The sequence below is a fragment of the Geotrypetes seraphini genome, chromosome 4 (assembly GCF_902459505.1).
Source record: "Geotrypetes seraphini chromosome 4, aGeoSer1.1, whole genome shotgun sequence".
Taxonomy (NCBI): Eukaryota; Metazoa; Chordata; class Amphibia; order Gymnophiona; family Dermophiidae; genus Geotrypetes; species Geotrypetes seraphini.
The window spans coordinates 89581731-89601732 of NC_047087.1; the positions used below are offsets into that span (position 1 = coordinate 89581731).

Consider the following 20002-nt stretch of genomic DNA (forward strand, 5'->3'; position numbering starts at 1 on the left):
ATTAGAAACTGGTTGGCGAACAGATGCCAGAGGGTGATGGTAGAAGTTAAAAAGAGGATCTCGCGACCCCACAGAACTAAAAGCGCAGGGCATTAGACTTAAAAGTGCTCTCGTCTAGGGCAAGCGCTACACTCAACGAAGTTTGAACATAGGGAAATGTGGTTGGGGGGGGGGGAGGTTTGTAAATCTTTATTGAAGAAAAAGTAAAACCTGAGCCTTCTCTCTCCAAAGATCATGCTGGGCAGTATACTCTGCGCTAGGAGCGAAAATCGCATTGCTGTAACGATACACCACAGAGAAAAGAGAAGCAAAACGTGAGACAAGCTGCAGATGTTGCAGCGCTCGCGGAACCCCCGGGGAAGCAGCACGTGACATAGAGGGCGGGCCGTTAGTACAACTCACCCACGTGCTGCTGTTCTAGTGTGGGCGCGTTGATTGCCGGAGACTGTGTGAGTTCGCAGCCGTGCAAATGGGGGAAAAGTATCGTAGCCTGTGCAGAGCGCAGCTCACGTTGGACTATTTGCACGCTAACTCGTGAGTGTGCTGAGCTCTAACCTGTTTCCGTCCATGGCACTGCGGTCCAATATGTACACTTTAAGTCTGGGTCTGACGGGAGCCAAGGGACGGGGTTTGTTTACTTCTGACTGGGCACCCTTGTCCCATTCCGTTCCTCAGCGTTTGGGCCAATATTAATGTAAAAAAGAGTATCGGGGCTAACTTTAATCCTTTTTGCATTCTAATCGCTGTCTTCCGCTAAAACTGCAAAAGAAGGCAAATTTAAAAGCATCCCAAGTCAGCTGAATGTGTTGCTTTGAATCAGTGACACCCCTCCCCTTCCCCCAAGGTTTAAAAGTAAAAGCTATGTCTGAGAGCTGCTAACAGTGACTTAATAGTTAGATACATTATTACACTTGACTTCATTTTGTTATTCTATTATACAATGTCAACATATCACAATACAAATTATAGTATGTTGCATTACAATGTTAACACATGCAATAATACATTTTAATAGCATATAGATAGGTAGATAAGACAGCAGTGGCATGTGGTGGCATTTATAGCAGGGGATTCAGTAGATGTGCTAAAGTAACCTCGGCCTTCGCAATTGGGTTTTCAGGATTTTCCCAATGAATATGCATGAGATTTATCTGCACTACATGCAAATAGATCTCATGCATATTCATTGGGGAAATCCTGATAAATACCAAACCATAATACCTGTGTGGTCCTCTCAGAGGCCATCTTCCTGGTTGAATCTCTTCATCAATCTAGCTCAGGTTAAGTCTCTTTTCCACAGCTTGGTATTCACTTCCTAGTGTCACCTGGTTGCCATGTTGCCATGGACACTAATTTTTCTTACTCTTCTTATGTACTAGCTCCTGCTGGCTGTGCTTCTGCATTGCATCTTCTCAACACCTTGTGCTCCTGTTTCTAGTGCTCTTTCTGGATTCCCTTGGGATCCAGTATTCCACTCTGGGTTCAGGCAGCTATAGACCTGGTAGATAGCAGCACTGGAGGATTCAACCAAAAGGGAAAAAGGCTGCTGGAGGCTGAAGACCATGTCCTATCTTTCCCTAAATACAGGATGCCAAGTCCCATATAGAATCTTTTTTTCTCCCTATCCCTGGGTTCTCCTCATTAATAAGAGCCATCACACTGCCCAACTTTGTAGATCAAAGATTTATTCAAGCTACTTCATGGCAGCAAACATATCATCCAGCTTAGGTTGCTCCCAAGCCTTCTTTCCTCCTACACATTACATATTCTGTCAGCATGGCTCGAACTGAGAATTAAGCTTTCTGTATCTTTTGAGATCAATAAGCAGCTATTTTTCGATCGGTGACTATTACCCCCACTTCCTGAATGTGATCAACTGCTGAGAAACTTAGCTATATCCTACAGGTCTTTCACTCTTATGCTGAATTCTTCCAGGTGACTTGCAAATTGATAACATACTGCTTTTTATCTAATGGTTTACAGACTACTGAAAAACCCAAAAATGATTATGTACATTTAGCAGTTGCAAACCCAGATACAAGTGATTATAATATTCTCTATTGTGTGGATTTTATAAGTGACATTGAGTAACCTGGTTGCTGGGAAGGCAGTATAAAAACACACACACACTCACATGAAATAAAAATATAAAACTGCTAAACTAAGCTAAGGTGAAGTCTTGAAGAGATATGCATGAGCTACATTTACCATTCTGGGTAAGAGGAGCAGGAAGTCCCTACCTACCTCGTCTGTTACAGTTGACACTTGAAGATTGCAGTCTCCAAATGTCAAGTGCAGTTGCTGGAACCATGGGCAGATGAGGTGAATAGGCAGAGCAAAGCTTGGAAGGGGCATCCCTTAGCCCCATATTTTGGCTGGCATGCCCGCAACCAAGAAGTATTACTGCTGGCGGAAGTGTAGTGCAACTCGGGATGAATGTCTAGCAGTTTCAAAATGGATGATTTTTGCCTCTCGATTTTTGGGTGCATTTCTCAATATATCCAAATCAGACTTAGATGCGCTATTGAAAATGGCTTTCATAGTATCAGTTCCAACTAAGCCCTGTACAAACAGTCTTTTTTTTAAATAGCCTAGGGCAGGGGTAGGCAATTCTGGTCCTCAAGAGCTGGAGCCAGGTCAGGTTTTCAAGATATCCACAAAAAATATGCATGAGATAGATTTGCATCTCAAGGAGGCAGTGCATGCAAATCCATCTCATACATATTCATTGTGGATGTCCTGAAAACCTGACCTGGCTCGAGGACTGGAATTGCCTACCCCTGGCCTAGGGGATATGCACTTAAACTTATGCACATATACCCTATATATATGTCCAAGTGAATCCAACCTAGCTGAAGGTGGTTCTAGATCAGGGATCTCAAAGTCCCTCCTTGAGGGCCGCAATCCAGTCGGGTTTTCAGGATTTCCCCAATGAATATGCATGAGATCTATGTGCATGCACTGCTTTCAATGCATGCACATTGCATGCATTCAATGCATTCAATGCATGCTGAAAACTCGACTGGATTGCAGCCCTCAAGGAGGGACTTTGAGATCCCTGTTCTAGATGGAGCTGAGGTGGGGTTTTGAGCTTATACATGTACTTTCCAAATTAAACACGAGTGCAATATAAGTTAGGAAATTTGTTCGTACCAAAGAGAAAGTATAAATCAGTGTCCTGCAAACTTTCTCAAGCCACGGCACACTAAAGGTAGTAGCTGTGGCTCGAGGCACCTGGAAGTGTGCAGATATCGCCGTGATGACATCACGAGCATGTGTGACATCATCATGTCATCTGCCTGTGTGTGAAGGCCTTCCAGGCATGCCCTGAGTCGCCAGTGGGGGTCCCAGATGGGAAGAATGTCACAGAGAAGGATAGGTGCTGGTGCCCACTGATTGCCTACAGGACACGCCTCTCGCCATGAGAGGCATGTCCTGTAGGCAGTCAGCTGGTGCTGGTGTCTCTCCTCCTCCCCAGTATACCGTGGCACACCTGAAATCTCAGGAAGCACACTAGTGTGCTTTAGCACACAGTTTGAGATACACTGGTGTAAATAATGCACATACTTCTTGAAAGATATTTTTCAAGATGTGCTTTCCCTTAGGAAATTGGCTAAATTACTTGCACAAGTTATGTAGCCCATTATTAAATTATTCTTCCTATGGACAACCTACAAAAGCGACTTTATGTTTAGCATGTCTGGTTTGAAAGCTCTGGGGCCTTGCAGGCAGGGCTGTAGCGAGTTACATATGGACAGTGCAGCCATACAGGGTGCAAGGAAGATGGGGGCGCCAAAACTGTCTTATCCATTACCTTCCCTGCTTTGCTGTGGCACAGTGAGTGGGATATGAGCTCTAATGGGGGTGTTGCATGAGGCACGTTTCTGGCTTAGAACAGTCTTGCTTGTTTGTTTCTCTTGCTGCTGTTATTCTTTCAGAAGTAGGTTTCGGAGTGGGACAGCGCTCCACAGAACCCTTAAAGGGTGCATTCAACGCCCTTTGTATGACCATGGTCTCTTTTTATCCCTTACATTTTTATAGTACTACCCATGAATTCCTGTTTGGGGCTGTTGCAGAACTGATAGACAATGCACGGTAAGAGCTTGTCCATATATATAAATGCAGTAGATACTACTGTGGTATAATCTGTAATGGTTTGCTTGCATCATGAGTAAAATGTCTCCCTTTTTGTCACCCTGTGGGATTGCTTCATGTGCAGAAAGGAAGGTATGGTGCTCAAAATTTAATGTGTAAACTGGAATTTACACCCAATTTGCATGCACAATTTAATTGGACAAGAAGGCAATCAATGCCAGTAATTGGGCACTAACAATTACTGGCTCTTATTGGCTACAATTTGAATTTGTGTATCGTTCCAGTCAGTATTCTATAAATGTGTGTGTGGATCCAGAAAGGGCCATGGCGATGGGAGGGGCATGGGCAGGTCATGGGCCTTCCTAGAATTTGCACACAGTGTTATAGAATAAGGCAGATCTAATTTAGGCCTAATGTAGGCACAAGGATTTATACCAGCTTCATCTGATGTAAATCATCATGCCTAAAATTGGCTCTTAAGCGCTAATGCTGTGCTAATGCACATTGTATATATCCAGATGTAAACAGCATTGATCTCTTGTATACTGTTCATATTGTATCATCCTGTACCTTAGTGTTACATCCTGTATCTTATTGTAAACATCCTGTACCTGTTCTCTTGTTAATATCCACTCTTGTTAATATCCTGTACCTTATTGTAAACACCCCCAGCACCTGCTCATCCAGAAATACCAAAGCATCTTATATATCATGTTCCAAAACTTATGTATCTCAAATTCCTGGTTCCAATACTTAGCTCTTATCTTGTTCAAACATATGTATCTTGTTGTAAACATATGTCTCCCGCTGTTACACTGTACTCTATCTCGACATGACCATCATTGTAAACCGCTTCGAACTTAGGGTATAGCGGTATATAAGAAATAAAATTATTATTATTATTCTATAAGCGGTGCCCAACTTTGTGCATCATTTATAGAATAATGTGTAGCGCTCATATTTTATTTATAGAATTTAATCCCAAATTTCACATCCAGCAGGTCATACTCCCTGACCCTTGTCCTCTACCCCCACCCACAGAAATTGTCAACCCCTCCCCCAACCCTTCCGCTCGAGGCTATCTGGTCTAGGGCACCTAGCATATGGAAGCCCTGAATTTGAGTGCCTCCAGTGTAACCAGAGCCCTTCCCCTCCAAATCAGTTCTACTTACCTGATCAGGGGATACATCCAGCATAGGGCTACCAGACATCCGTGAAAACCCGGACACATCCTCTTTTTAGAGGACTGTCTAAGTACCCGGATGGGCTTTTCAAAACCTGGTAGTTTGTCCGGGTTTTGGAAAGCCCTGACCTCCCAGCATTCCTTTCTCACGGCTGGCAAGGGTCAGCCTGCCAAATAAGATAGTGTTTTCTTTTTTTATTACCAATGTAAAGATTTTATATCCTATCACAGAAAAAGGAAAATGGAACAGAACCCAGCTAGCCCACATCAAAGAGAGGCATGGGCAATAAGAAAGGAAAACACAATGGAGAAAAGAAATTCAGTCCCCCACCTAATTAGGTGTACAAGTCTCCCTCCATATTCGCAGAGGTTAGGTGTGCAGCCCTCTGGCGAATACCATAATTTCACAAATAACTTTCTTCCCCATATTCGTAGAGCCAGCCCCTGTAGTGATGTTGGTAGCAGTTCTTAAGGCTTGCCCCATCTGTCTTCAACTTGCCAGTATTAAGGAGGAGCTCTGCAAACTTAAACAGGAATTGAATACAATTAAAGCAGCTTCCATCACTCCACAAAATCATACCAACTTACCACCTCTACCTCAAAGAATAAAACAGCCCAGGAATAAATGGGTCACAGTAGGCTCAGGAAGACTGCGACATGTAACACAGAAACATCCACCTTCACTAATATTACCTCTACAGAATTCCTTCGCTCCACTAGTGCACTGCGATACTCAGGAAAACAGAAGGGAGGTGGGACTGGAACCAATGAAGGTAACTCAAGAGAACAAGCGCACCCTAAGTACAAATAAAAAAGCCCAAAACAGAAAACTATTACTGTTGGGGGATTCCATCATCAGGGGCATTAACCTTGGAACACAAGGCGAGGAGACCAAAATAGTGAAATGTCTTCCAGGATCCTCAGCTACCAGGAGTTCCAGGCAAATACTGACTATAATTAAGGAAGAAACTAAGGATTTTAACACTGATGTTGTTATCCATCTGGGAACAAATGACCTGGCCAACAACTCCACACTTGCAGCACAGAAAGCTTTTCGGGAGCTTGGTGAGGGCGTGAAACCTTTTGTAAAGACTTTAGCTTTTCTGAAATACTGCCTGCATATGGAAAAGGAGAGCAAAGAGTGAAAAACACAGAGGACTTTAATAGATGGCTCAGAGCCTGGTGTCATCAAGAAGGCTTCAGGTACATAGGAGGATGGGGAAATACATGGAAGGACAAGAAGCTATATTGCACTGATGGGCTACATATTATACAGCAGGAAAAAGAAACCTTGCAGAGAAATTTAGACAATATTTTTCTAGGCATTTAAACTAGAAGGTGGGGGTGGTGTATGTACGAAGGACAATTATAGAGACCACCCCGGCAAAAGAAAAGATGTGATAGTAGTAAAGGCTGCAACATAAGCAATATCAGCAACTCATTTCTTAGTATTGCAACGGAAAGTGAAACGACACAAAAATCCTTACAAAAAAGGAGATTATCGCTGAAAAATAGCTGGAAAGCGATGACCACAAATGCTAGCAGTCTAAGCAATAAAGTTCATGATCTGCAAGCCCTGATATTAGAGGCAGATCTAGATATTGTTGCTATCACAGAGACATGGTTCAGTGAATCACATGGATGGGATGCAAACATACCGGGATATAATCTTTTTAGGAAGGCCAGAGATGGTCATAAAGGTGGAGGAGTAGCTCTCTATGTAAAGATCAATATCCAAGCGACCGAAATGCAAGGGACCTGGGGAGAGGAAGAAGCGATATGGATTGCTCTGAAAAGAGAAGATGGAACTTCTATCTACGTGGGTGTAGTCTACAGACCTCCGACTCAATCGCAGCAAATTGATAAGGATCTGATTGTGGATATCCAAAAGTTTGGAAGGAAAGAGGAGGTTCTGCTGTTGGGAGATTTCAACCTGCTGGATGCGGACTGGAATGTTCCGTCTGTGGAATCGGAAAGAAGTAGGGAGATTGTGGATGCCTTTCAAGAGGCTCTGCTCAGACAAATGGTGACGGAACCTACAAGGGAAAAAGCGATATTGGATCTGGTCCTCACAAATGGAGAGAGTATCTCTAATGTTTGAGTGGGTGCTCACCTGGGTAGTAGCGATCATCAAACGGTTTGGTTTGATATAACGGCTAAAGTGGAGAGCGGCCGCACAATACTTAAAGTCCTAGATTTCAAACGTACGGACTTTAATGCAATGGGAAAGTACCTGAAGAAAGAGCTGTTAGGATGGGAGGACATAAGAGAAGTGGAAAGACAGTGGTCTAAGCTGAAAGGAGCGATAAAAATGGCTACAGACCTTTATGTGAAGAAAATCAATAAAAACAAGAGAAAAAGGAAGCCGATATGGTTTTCCAACCTAGTGGCTGAGAAAATAAAGGCGAAAGAGTTGGCGTTCATGAAATATAAAAAAACCCAAGAAGAGGAGAGCAGAAAGGACTACAGGGTGAAACTGAAAGAAGCCAAGAGAGAGATACGTTTGGCGAAGGCACAGGCGGAAGAACAAATGGCTAAAAATGTAAAACAGGGAGATAAAAATTTTTTCAGATATATTAGTGAAAGGAGGAAGATAAAAAATGGAATTGCTAGGCTAAAAGATGCTGGGAACAAATATGCGGAGAGTGATGAGGAGAAAGCAAATGTGCTAAACAAATACTTCTGTTCTGTGTTCACAGACTTCTGTTCTGTGTTCACAGAAGAAAATCCTGGAGAAGGACCGAGATTGTCTGGCAAAGTTACACGAGAAAATGGAGTAGATTCTGCGCCGTTCACGGAGGAGAGTGTTTATGAGCAACTTGAAAAACTGAAGGTGGACAAAGCGATGGGACCAGACGGGATCCATCCCAGGATACTAAGGGAGCTCAGAGAGGTTCTGGCGAGTCCTATTAAAGACTTGTTCAACAAATCTCTGGAGACGGGAGTGATTCCTGGGGATTGGAGGAGAGCGGATGTGGTCCTTATTCATAAAAGTGGTCACAGGGATGAAGCAGGAAACTACAGGCCGGTGAGCCTCACTTCAGTTGTTGGAAAAATAATGGAAGTGTTGCTGAAAGAAAGGATAGTGTATTTCCTTGAATCTAATGGGTTACAGGATCCGAGGCAACATGGCTTTACAAAAGGTAAATCGTGCCAAACGAACCTGATTGAATTTTTTGATTGGGTAACCAGAGAGCTGGATCGAGGACATATGCTAGATGTAATTTACTTGGATTTCAGCAAAGCCTTTTATACAGTTCCTCATAGGAGGCTGTTGAACAAACTTGAAGGGCTGAAGTTAGGACCCAAAGTGGTGAACTGGGTCAGAAACTGGCTGTCGGACAGACGCCAGAGGGTGGTGGTTAATGGAAGTCGCTCGAAGGAAGGAAAGGTGACTAGTGGAGTCCCTCAGGGTTTGGTGCTGGGACCAATCCTGTTCAATATGTATGTAAGTGACATTGCTGAAGGGTTAGAAGGAAAAGTGTGCCTTTTTGCAGATGATACCAAGATTTGTAACAGAGTAGACACCGAAGAGGGAGTGGAGAATATGAAAAAGGATCTGCAAAAGTTAGAGGAATGGTCTAATGCCTGGCAACTAAAATTCAATGCAAAGAAATGCAGAGTAATGCATTTGGGGATTAATAATAGGAAGGAACCGTATATGCTGGGAGGAGAGAAGCTGATATGCACGGACGGGGAGAGGGACCTTGGGGTGATAGTGTCCGAAGATCTAAAGGCGAAAAAACAGTGTGACAAGGCAGTGGCTGCTGCCAGAAGGATTCTGGGCTGTATAAAGAGAGGCGTAGTCAGTAGAAGGAAGAAGGTGTTGATGCCCCTGTACAGGTCATTGGTGAGGCCCCACTTGGAGTATTGTGTTCAGTTTTGGAGACCGTATCTGGCGAAAGACGTAAGAAGACTTGAGGCGGTCCAGAGGAGGGCGACGAAAATGATAGGAGGCTTGCGCCAGAAGACGTATGAGGAGAGACTGGAAGCCCTGAATATGTATACCCTAGCGGAAAGGAGAGACAGGGGAGATATGATTCAGACGTTCAAATACTTAAAGGGTATTAACGTAGAACAAAATCTTTTCCTGAGAAAGGAAAATAGTAAAACCAGAGGACATAATTTGAGGTTGAGGGGTGGTAGATTCAGGGGCAATGTTAGGAAATTCTACTTTACGGAGAGGGTGGTGGATGCCTGGAATGCGCTCCTGAGAGAGGTGGTGGAGAGTAAAACTGTGACTGAGTTCAAAGAAGTGTGGGATGAACACAGAAGATTTAGAATCAGAAAATAATATTAAATATTGAACTAAGGCCAGTTACTGGGCAGACTTGCACGGTCTGTGTCTGTGTATGGCCGTTTGGTGGAGGATGGGCAGGGGAGGGCTTCAATGGCTGGGAGAGTGTAGATGAGCAGTGATTTCGGCAGTTGGAACCCAAGCATAGTACCGGGTAAAGCTTTGGATTCTTGCCCAGAAATAGCTAAGAAGAAAAAAAAAGAAAAAAAAATTTAAATTGAATCAGGTTGGGCAGACAGGATGGACCATTCGGGTCTTTATCTGCTGTCATCTACTATGTTACTATGTTACTATGTTTCTGCTGTCTGATTGGGCACAGGATTTAAAAGGCACCCCCCATAGTGATGTCAGCATCAGTCCCACTGTCTGACTGGGCACAGGATTTAAAAGACACCCCCCATAGTGATGTCATCATCAGTCCCAATGTCTCATTGGGCACAGGATTTGTAAGCCAGCCCCACAGTGATATCAGCAGTAGTTTGGAGAGAGCAGACAGTGAGAGTCAGTGCAGCAATTTTAATGTAAAAAAAACAGTGTGATTGAGCAGGTGAGGAGGAACAACTAAAAGTTCAGGGAACAGAGGAACTGCATCTGTTTAAGAGGGTGGAACATTTGTGAATAACTGAAGTCGCAAATGCCAAACCTGCAAATATGGAGGGACAACTGTACATATCCCTAGTCCTATATTTCCCAATTTAGGACGGACTCTCAGCAACAGAAACATTTATTTTATGGTTCATTAAAAGCAACTCATTCTCTGTAGGATCTAGGCAGTTCTATGCTTGGTGTGAACACTTAGGGCTCCTTTTACTAAGGTGCACTAGCGTTTTTAGCTCATGCAACAGATTAGCGTGCACTACGCAGCTATAACTAACGCCAGCTCAATGCTATTCCGCGTGTTAAAGCCCTAACGCAGCTTAGTAAAAGGAGCCCTTAGATGCTAGTTTATTAGAGGTGTCAAAATTTGCAGGTATGTATGTATGTAAAGCAGTGGTCTCAAGCCCGCGGCCCGGGAGCCACATGTGTCCCGCCAGGTACTATTTTGAGGCCCTCGGTATGTTTATCATAATCAGAAAAGTAAAATAAAACAGTTTCTTGATCATATGTCTCTTTAGCTATAAATTTCAATATTATTATTAAGACTTAGCCAAAAGGAAAGATTCATAAACCATAAAGCGTTTTACCTCATGCAAAATTGTCATTTCTTTAATAAGACATTAACTATTTTTTTCTGAGGCCCTCCAAATACCTACAAATCCAAAATGTGGCCCTGCAAAGGGTTTGAGTTTGAGACCGCTGATGTAAAGGAACTAAATGCCATTCTATAAGGTCACACCTAAGTGCTATAATGCAAGAGGTCATATACATGGGCAGAGTATGGTTATGGGTATATCTCTAACTTATGCATGTACTGTAACTTATCAAATCATATAAGTTATGTGCTTTGCATGGTGCACTTAGGCTCATTGTTTATCATATATTGAAAATTTGATATGTCAATTAGTAAAACAACTCAAAGTGGTTTACAATATATAAAAATGGATAACAATAGAAAAGTATGTAGGAAAGCTACAGTCTTTCGAAGGATAGTACACAAGTAATTCTTCTGCTTTCTAGTTTTGTACTTCAAAACCTGAGAAAAAAGGGTACCATAACTAAAGCACACCAGACACTGGTGTGCCGACAAACCCATGGCGACATTTGCGTGCAGGACTAATGCGTGCCGCAGCTTCTGCCAGTTTCAGGCCTTCAGGTTTGCGCTCTGAGGTTTGCCCCCCCCCCCAGTACACTTAGAAGTCCTGGCGCTCCCATCGGGGAGGTGGTTTGGTGTTGCCAGCTGAATATCGGGCAGTAAATTTTTAAAGAGGCATGAAAGTTAGTAAGCTAATTCTCTAGTCAGAGATGTTATGGTAGGGATTAATTCCAGAGGGCAGATGCCAGGAAATAAAAAGCACCGTTACTTGTTAACTCCTGTCTTGCTGATGATGGATTAGGAAGTACTAATGAGTGAGGACAGCATGCTGGTGTGTAGGGAAGAACAAGAGATGTAAAATATGCTGGTCTTCCCTCATACAATACCTTAGGGGTCATTAGTATTTTAAATTCTAGTGCAATGTATCTAGTAGTAGTCCTGAATGCTAGGGCCTTATATCTGAACCAGCAAGTTGCTTGCAGAAAACTGCCTAAATTTTGCATGCTAATTCCCTGGCGCAAGCGGCGTGACCAACTCACTGTCGGCGTTGGCTCTCCCTCTGATGTCACTTCCTAGACGCGGAACCCGGAAGTGATGTCTGAGGGAGATCCGACGCTAGTGCGAGCAACAGGTTGGAGTTGCTGCTCGTGCCAGCAAAGAAATAGAGGTACGGTGGGTGGGGGAGGGAAGTGAATGCACGTGCGTGGCAGGGAGAGGATTGAGATGAACCCGGGGGGGGGGGGCAGAGAGGAAGAGGGGTGCTGGCACCCTCACCAAGATGGTGCCCTGAGCAGACTGCCCCCACACCCCCCTTACTATGTTATTGCAGATGCTGTAATAGAATTGGCACTCTGCGCACAACTCTGACATGCCTCATTGTTATAGAATTGCCCCAGTGGTTATACCAAGAAATTGGGCACTTACAGGAAAACTGTAGCACTCACAGCAAAAATTCAGGGTTTCAGTGATAAACAAAAAAGTGCTTGCGCAGCTGAGTTGCTCTTGCAGCATCTAGAAATATTTGAACTTTAGCCCCACAGAAGACAACATCCTTATTTTTAAAATAGGATTCCCAAGTCAACATTTTATCATTCTCAGATGCTAATTAGATAGTGTTTCTTAATAAAGGAGACATTGCCTTATTTGGTAGATGTAGTGGTGCATGCGAATACACTGCTAGGGGTCAGGCGTGGCCATTTTTAAAAATGGCAGTGGGATGAGTATGCCACTGGATACCTCCCCAGACTAGGTAAGTATAATTGCTTGGGGAAGGGCTAGAAAGGGATGCTCTGACCACTAGTATCTTGGACCAGAAAGTCTAATGGGGGTGGTAACTGGGCCCACTTGGGCTACAAGACCTCTGAGGCTCTCAGATCCAGGGCTCCCTATGCCAGATGCTTGAGCTTGAGATGCCCCGACCAGTGGTATTCTGGACCAGATTGTCTTTAGGGGGTGGTACTTGGCTCACTTAGGCTATAAGACCTCTGGGGTGAAGTGTTTATCATCTCAGATGAGCATTTTGCTCCCTTGTTGCATCTTTACTCCAGCTCTGGACTAAAGTAAAGATTCGACACTACAAGATGAGTAAAAAGACACATTAAAATTTAGCATGGTTTTGTTTTTTTTTGTTTGTTTTTACTTCAGGAGCAGTTTAAAGCTCAGGTGTCTGCTTGTATTTTTCATGCTCATAGTGCTATCCCTTAATGCAATTTCACCCCTAATTTCCCTAAGCTAATATTGTAGTTCTTGCTGCATTGGGAGTAAGATTAACACCCGACACTGAGAAGTAAAAAGCAGCTTAGAACATCAGGGCCTCATGTGAAAATAGTAGGGAGTTCTGGCAGGTCTAGTTCTGAAAGGGAAAGGGGAAAGAAACCAAATGGAGACAGGACAGGCAAAAGTTTCTTATCTCTTTTGGTGATGTACTGTAACTATGCCCCCTGTTTTGTTCTAGTTTTAAGCTTCTGTGTATATTTATCGACCTGAAACTTAATTGGCTTTCAAGTTTACACGATTTCAATAGTTTTGCACTTTCCTTTCAGAGATGCAGGTGCCACAAGACTTGACATCTTTTCTGGTAAGTAAAGTTGCTGCTTTCGACTCGTGAAGTAAGAGAACAGAATTGTTAATCCTGATGTAAGGAGCCAGGATGTTCTAAAACTTATGACTGCAACCTTAAGTATTGTTTGAGTGGGCATGGCAGAGCCTCACAGATATGTTTCCCCCCTTCCCCAATGAAGGGGGGAAACATATGAATTTCTTGTCTTTTTTTCCCCTCCCTCCAAAAGTAAGCAGGTAAACTACACTATCAAGAGCATAATCAAAAAATGAAAACGTCCAAAAACCCACCTAAGTCGGCACTTGGATGTCCTAATCACCAGGATGTCCAAATACTGATAATCAAAACCATTTCACCCGCTGTGCATCCAGAGTTCAAGGGGTTATGTTAAGAGGCATGCTTTGGGTAGGCTAGACTTGGACATCTCACGGGGATAATCAAACCTTTTGAAAAATGTCCTGGATGAAAATTAGATATTTGGAGTGTGACCTGTTTTAGAAGCATCTCAGTGCCACAAAGGTACCCAAACTGAGCAGATGACCACTGGATGCATGAAGGTATGAACCCCCACACTCCTCCAATGCTCACTGACCCTCTCCCACCCCCAAAAAAATCTGAAATAAAAGAGTACATACCTGCTTTGGTATGGGAAAGCCTAGTAGAGCATCACACTGGTGCCTTAAGTAACCTGTTGGATGGGGTAATAGACCATAGAGAGGAGGCACCAGGCCCATAATCCACTCTAACCACTACATTGGTGTTAAGTATGAGCCCACCAAAACCCTACTATACAGCCTTGTAGGTGCTCCCTCAATTATAAGGGCTATTGGAATGGTAGACAAGAGGATATAGTAGGTTTTGGGGAAGTTTTGGAGGGCTCAGCATAAATTATAAGGGGTGTATGGTGAGATGTATATCTGCCACTTTTTATGTGAAGTTCATAGCAGTACCTTCTGTCTGTGTGGCCAGTCCATTAGGATGGTGACCCCTTCCACATCTAAATAGTGCTGATTTGGGCATTCCTAACTTGGACATTTTTGAGGTCGAAAATGACAAAGTTAGATGTCCTGGCGGAATATACATTTTGGCGGCAAAAGGGTCCAAGTAGGTGATTTTCGGAAAAAATTATTTGGATGTCCTGTTCAAAAATGAACATTCCTGTGTTTCCAACTTTGGACGTTTACTAAAAGGGAAACGTCTAAGTCGGACTTAGATGTCCTTTTTGAAAATGGCCTTCCACTGCTGCCAAGTGGCTGGCATTTCTTCAGTCATTGAGAAAGGCAATTGTGGAAAGATGAATGGGCCATACCTCTTTCTAAGAGGACAAACTCAAGCACTTGAGAATTCTAAATGAATGAGTGTTTTTCTTCTTTTACAGTGGACAGTACAGAGCTGCAAGGTGGATTCATGGTTTCCTTTTTGGACGATGGTTGTGGCATGAGCCCTAGTAAGTTAATTACCAGTTGTGCTTTAGTCTAATTGAAACATTGTTAATTGTAAGACATGCCTCTGTAATTATTTAGTAACTCTCATTGCAGCCAAATTCAACAAATATACTGTCAGTTCAATATATGTTCCACATGTAAAGATAGTATCTATATCACATTTTCAAGAAATCTTAAAAATATCTCTCAAAGTGAAGTTTTTGCATAGCCTTCAAAAGTGCCTCTTGCAAGCCCAGTGTTTTTGGCTACACAAAGATATGAGCACTCACATCGTCATCAGACCTGCTTTGGTGTTTTAAATTTTGTGCTCCGTATTAACTATAAAATATTTCTTGTATAATTCTTAAATGCAGGACCTGTCAGTCCGACATGTTTCGCCTCACGGCTTCTTCAAGGAAATCCCTCCTTTACCTTTCTTCACACCATTCTGACTTAACCTCTTTTTGAAGAAGCTGTGAAAAACATTTCAAAGATAAGCTAAGAAACATTTCAAAGCCATTCCCCTGTTTGAAGCGGTGTTTTAAATCACAGAAAAGGAGCTCTTTGATAATTGTGGCAAAAATATTCACACTGTTGTGCAGCATTCATGCTTTTACTAGCATTTAACACAAGTGTTTCCATATGTTGGATTGGCAGGGGACTTTTTACTTATGTGGGGTAAAAATGTAGATACCCCATGTTAGTTGCAAAAATTAACACACAGTAGCTGCAAAGCCTTTGCGTTAATGTATGGGTATTCTCAGTATCTGCCCATGCAGTTAATGCAGAATAAAGCCCTTTACCACAGACTGTGAAGATAATTCCATAAAGAGCCATTTAGTAGCAGGGAGCAAGAAACTGTCCAAATAGCATCTTATAGAATAACAGCTAGCAGGAAAATACATGCCGTGATTTCATGTCTTATACTTTGCCAGAAGGCAAGTGAATGGATGGGGCATACAAGTGCATGAATAAGTTATAGAATGCTATAATTTACAAATCTTCTAGCACATTTCTAGGGGCAGTCATTTACACATGCTATAAGACTTTTGTAAATGGTCATGCTTTACCTATGTTTGGTCACTTGCCCAAGTATTCTATAAAGAAAAGTAGACACATACCTTTCTTTATAGAATAGGTCTGAAATAGGTGCCCTGATAGAGAATTACCTTCTACATGCATGACATATAATATCCATGTACTTAAGTTGATGTTAAGTGATCTGTGCTGTCTCATGTCATTTCCCTTCCTATTCTATGCTATGCACTTAGCACTTGAATGAATGCACACTTTAAGTTTCAAGTTAAAAATGCATATAGCACAAGATGAGAATGTGCCTTTTGTAAATCTGACCTTTCCTCTCATGTTTTGCAATCATAAAGTAAAAGATTAGTTAATGGCTTTATCAGAACGTGGAGCACTTACAGGTGCTCTGCTGGTACTTTTCCTTGTGAGCCTTCCAGGAGAACTTTAACACTCCAGATTTGAATCTTCCCATTATTTACGTGTGTGCTATAGTTACTGTAGATTATAAAAGCTCCAGAACTTTATTTCTTTTCAGAGGAAGCTGTGGATCTCATTTACCTTGGAAGATCTGCTAAACGCACTTCTAGATCTAGGTTCATTGGCCAATATGGCAACGGCCTAAAATCGTAAGTTGTTTTTTTTCTTATAATATTGGAGACCCATAAATGGCTCATCCAACCTGCCTAGTTGTTCACCTGCGAAAAGTTGAGTCTTATGGTATTGAACTATGAAATCTGAGTGTTGGTCACATTGTTTCAATTCTTTGGTGTGACTGAGGATCTATGAGGTGTTCACCAGATCATTAGCACACACAGGTTATACCCCTCTACCAGCAGATAAAGACAGGTATTAAATGCACCTTGAAGCTTGACCTGCTTCAGTAGATGAGTGTCCATGCAGTTGATTGCTCATCTTGGGTATTGCACCTCAGTCCTGGCTAGATGGTCAAGCACCAAGTGAAGCTGGGACAGTGTGACAAGGTAGAGACCTCTCACAGGCCTGTCCTATCTGGAGGAGTCTAGTGGTCAGCATGAGTGAAAATAAAGTTAAGAGTTTTCTGTAGGAGTTTGCTAAAGGAGGCAGAGTATAACAAGGTCTACAGGAAGAGGTTTTAGAGAGGGTTCTTCATCTTGGTTCTGGTCTTGTAGCTAGTTTACAGGGTATTATGGTTTTTGCTGAGAGCACTATGGGTAACGTGACCATTTATTTTTTTCATCAAAATGGGACATCTATTAATATTCAGTCCCGCCCCCAATCCCACCCTAGCCCTACCCCAATCCTGCCCTATCCCTGCCCCCAATCCCACCATAGCCCCACCCCCAATTTCTTCCATTTATTTTTCATGTACACACAATATCTTATTATTTCATAATGGTAATCATAAAATTTTAAAAAAAACCACAAAGCACCCTATACGCAGAGAAAATGTTAATTATTTATATTGGGGGTGTTTTCAATGATGTCACCTCAGTAACTATAGAAAAATAGACAGATATAGTGCAAAATATAGACAGCAGATATAAATTCTCAAAACTGACACATTTTTTTTTTTTTAATTTGTTTATAATTTTACAAATTGTTAAACAACAATGTAATAGAAATAAACATTTAAGAAGAAACATAACATAAATTATAAATCAAAGATTTCACAAATTTAACTAAGTTCATAGTCCACAAACTAGGGAGAGAGAATCCTACACCTCCAAGGGAAGTTGGTTTTTCAAGAAATGTTCATTCAAATTAAATTAGGAGATCAAACAGTTGGTTTAAATTAAATTATCATCCTGGTTAATAGAAAAGGCATGGAGGGGATTGGAGCTTAACCAGCTGCCTTACCCTCAAGAAAAAATTTCAACTGATCAGGTTCATAAAATATATATCTATTATTCTGATAGGTAATACAGCATTTACAGGGAAAACGTAACTGAAAAGTTGCTCCTATAGTCAAAATTGACTGACTATAAATTAAAAATTTCTTTCGTCTATCTTGAGTCCATTTTGATACATCAGGAAAAATTGAGACTTTTGAACCATGAAATTCTGAATTGTCAGTCTTATAGAATAGACGAAGAACTGCTTCCTTATCTTGTTGAAAAACAAAGGTTACCAATAAAGTTGCTCTTCCCATAATTTCTTCTTGTTGAGATGTTTCCAGGATAGCTGTGAGATCTAAATCTCCTGCTACGGTTCCTTTTCCTTTATCCTCTTTAGGAATATTTAAATAATAAAGTTTATGTACTGGTGGTAAATTATTTTCAGGAAATTTAAGTACTAGTCTCAAGAAGGAATGAAAGTGTAGTTACTTACCTGTAACGTAGGTTCTCCGTGGACAGCAGGATAGTCAGCCACATATGGGTGTTGTCCCAACACCTCCCAATTTGCGGATAAGCTCTCCAATAGCTCAGAGAGATTTTTTTTTTTTTTTCTCTGAGCACGTGCAGTGCCCGGGCCCCACTGGGCATGCCCGAGCCCTACCCATTTCCCCCTGCTTCCCCCTAATCCCCAGGATGTTCCTAGCTGTGGCCGGGTCAGCCGTATGGGGAGGCGGGTGGGTTGTGTGGCTGACTATCCTGCTGTCCACGGAGAACCTACGTTACAGGTAAGTAACTACACTTTCTCCTAGGACAAGCAGGATGAGTCAGCCACATATGGGTGACTCCCTAGCTGAGGGATGTACCGACTGGACCTGCGCCTTAGCATCCCTCGCCTGGCTGTGGAGGCCGAGCCGGGCAGGGTAATCAGGCAAAGCAGGGTAATCAGGCAAAGCAGGGTAATCAGGTAAATCAGGCAAACAAGGTTTTAGATAAAGTGCTGTGTTAACTGAGCAATAATACTCACAGAACAATGAACTGGTCAATGACAATCAATGAACAGTGAGAAACCAACTGGTCAACAGTGATCATTCGTACTTGCATGTGAGAATTCATACTTGCCTATTCCACATTCAGTCTAGACAGGAGTGCTGGAAGACCTACTTAACTCACAGAACAGCGAAAACTGGTCAGTGACAATCAATGAACAGTGAGAAATCCAACTGGTCAACGGTGACAATTCATAACTGGTCAATAGTGACAATTCGTACTTGCATATGAGAATTCATACTTGCCTATTCCACATTCAGACTAGAAAGGATTGTTGGAAGACCTACTTAACTCACAGAACAGTGAAATTGGTCAATGACAATCAATGAACAGTGAGAAACCAACTGGTCAACAGTGACAAATCGTACTTGCATGTGAGAATTCATACTTGCCTATTCCACATTCAGTCTAGGAAGGAGTGCTGGAAGACCTACTTAATCAATCTCTATAACACCCTACTTTAACAGTGTTTGTCGATATTTATAACCCCCTACTTGATCAGTGTTTGTCAAGGCTGTGCTAGTGGTTGCTGTCCCTCCCGGGAGGGAAGAGCCACTTCCAAGACTGCTCGGCCGAATGCATTTGGAGCGTGGAATGCTATGTCGAGGCAGTAGTGCTTGGTGAAGGTGTGCATGGAGGACCAAGTGGCTGCATCGCAGATGTCCCCTATTGGTGTGTGGTGCAGAAGTGCCGTTGTGTTGGCTATGGTTCTGCGCTGGTGGGCGTTGGCTCCCACCTGCGGTTGATGCTGCGCTTTTCTATAGGTGAAGGGGATGCACTCTTATATCCAGCGCGAGCGCCTGCGTTTGGTGGCCGGAAGTCCTGGTCTGTTTTGGTCGTAGGAGACGAACAATTGAGGCTTGTCTAATCTGCTGCATAGTCAGGGCCCGCACACAGTCCAGGAGGTGTTGCTGAGGTGGCAGTGTGCCTCCCTGTGGGGAGATGTAGGGAGATGTAGAGTCACGGGAGGCACGCTGAAGCCACCTTCGGCAAGAATCGGGAGTGGGTTCTGGGTACCACCCTGTTCTCATGAGGGAGTGTGTCGGTAGACACGATGGTCAGGGTTTTCCCAGCCAGGAATACGGGATCTGCCTCCCCCAAAGGTTTGAAGGGGTCGAGATGAGATGATGCGGCACCAAGTTGAGGTCCCATCCGGGCGGTGGTGGTCTGGCCGGTGGGTGCAGATTGGACAGTCCCTTCATGAAATTTTGTGATTACTGGATGCCTCGACACTGGTTTGCTGTCTAGGCCAGCGTGGTATGCCGTGATTGCACTTAGGTGGATCTTGATGGAAGTGGGTTTTAGGTCCCCCTGAGATAAGCTCAGTATGTACTGCAGGATGTCCGGTATGGGGCAGTTGTAGG

General features: G+C 42.9%; 1 protein-coding gene across 6 annotated transcripts in view; it reads left to right on the plus strand.

Annotated features, from left to right (window-relative positions):
* Positions 1-414: 414 nt before the first annotated feature.
* MORC1 (MORC family CW-type zinc finger 1) overlaps positions 415-20002 on the plus strand; it is a 178542-nt gene continuing 158954 nt past the window's right edge. For 5 of the 6 annotated variants that reach the window (XM_033943801.1, XM_033943804.1, XM_033943803.1 and 2 more), the window contains exons 1-5: positions 415-534; positions 4042-4095; positions 13311-13345; positions 14706-14774; positions 16313-16403. In XM_033943801.1, the coding sequence (XP_033799692.1) occupies positions 470-534; positions 4042-4095; positions 13311-13345; positions 14706-14774; positions 16313-16403 (314 nt within the window). In that variant the 5' untranslated portion in view covers positions 415-469. Of the gene's footprint in view, positions 535-4041; positions 4096-13310; positions 13346-14705; positions 14775-16312; positions 16404-20002 lie in introns of those variants that run through there. The other variant, XM_033943807.1, reaches the window with a different exon arrangement.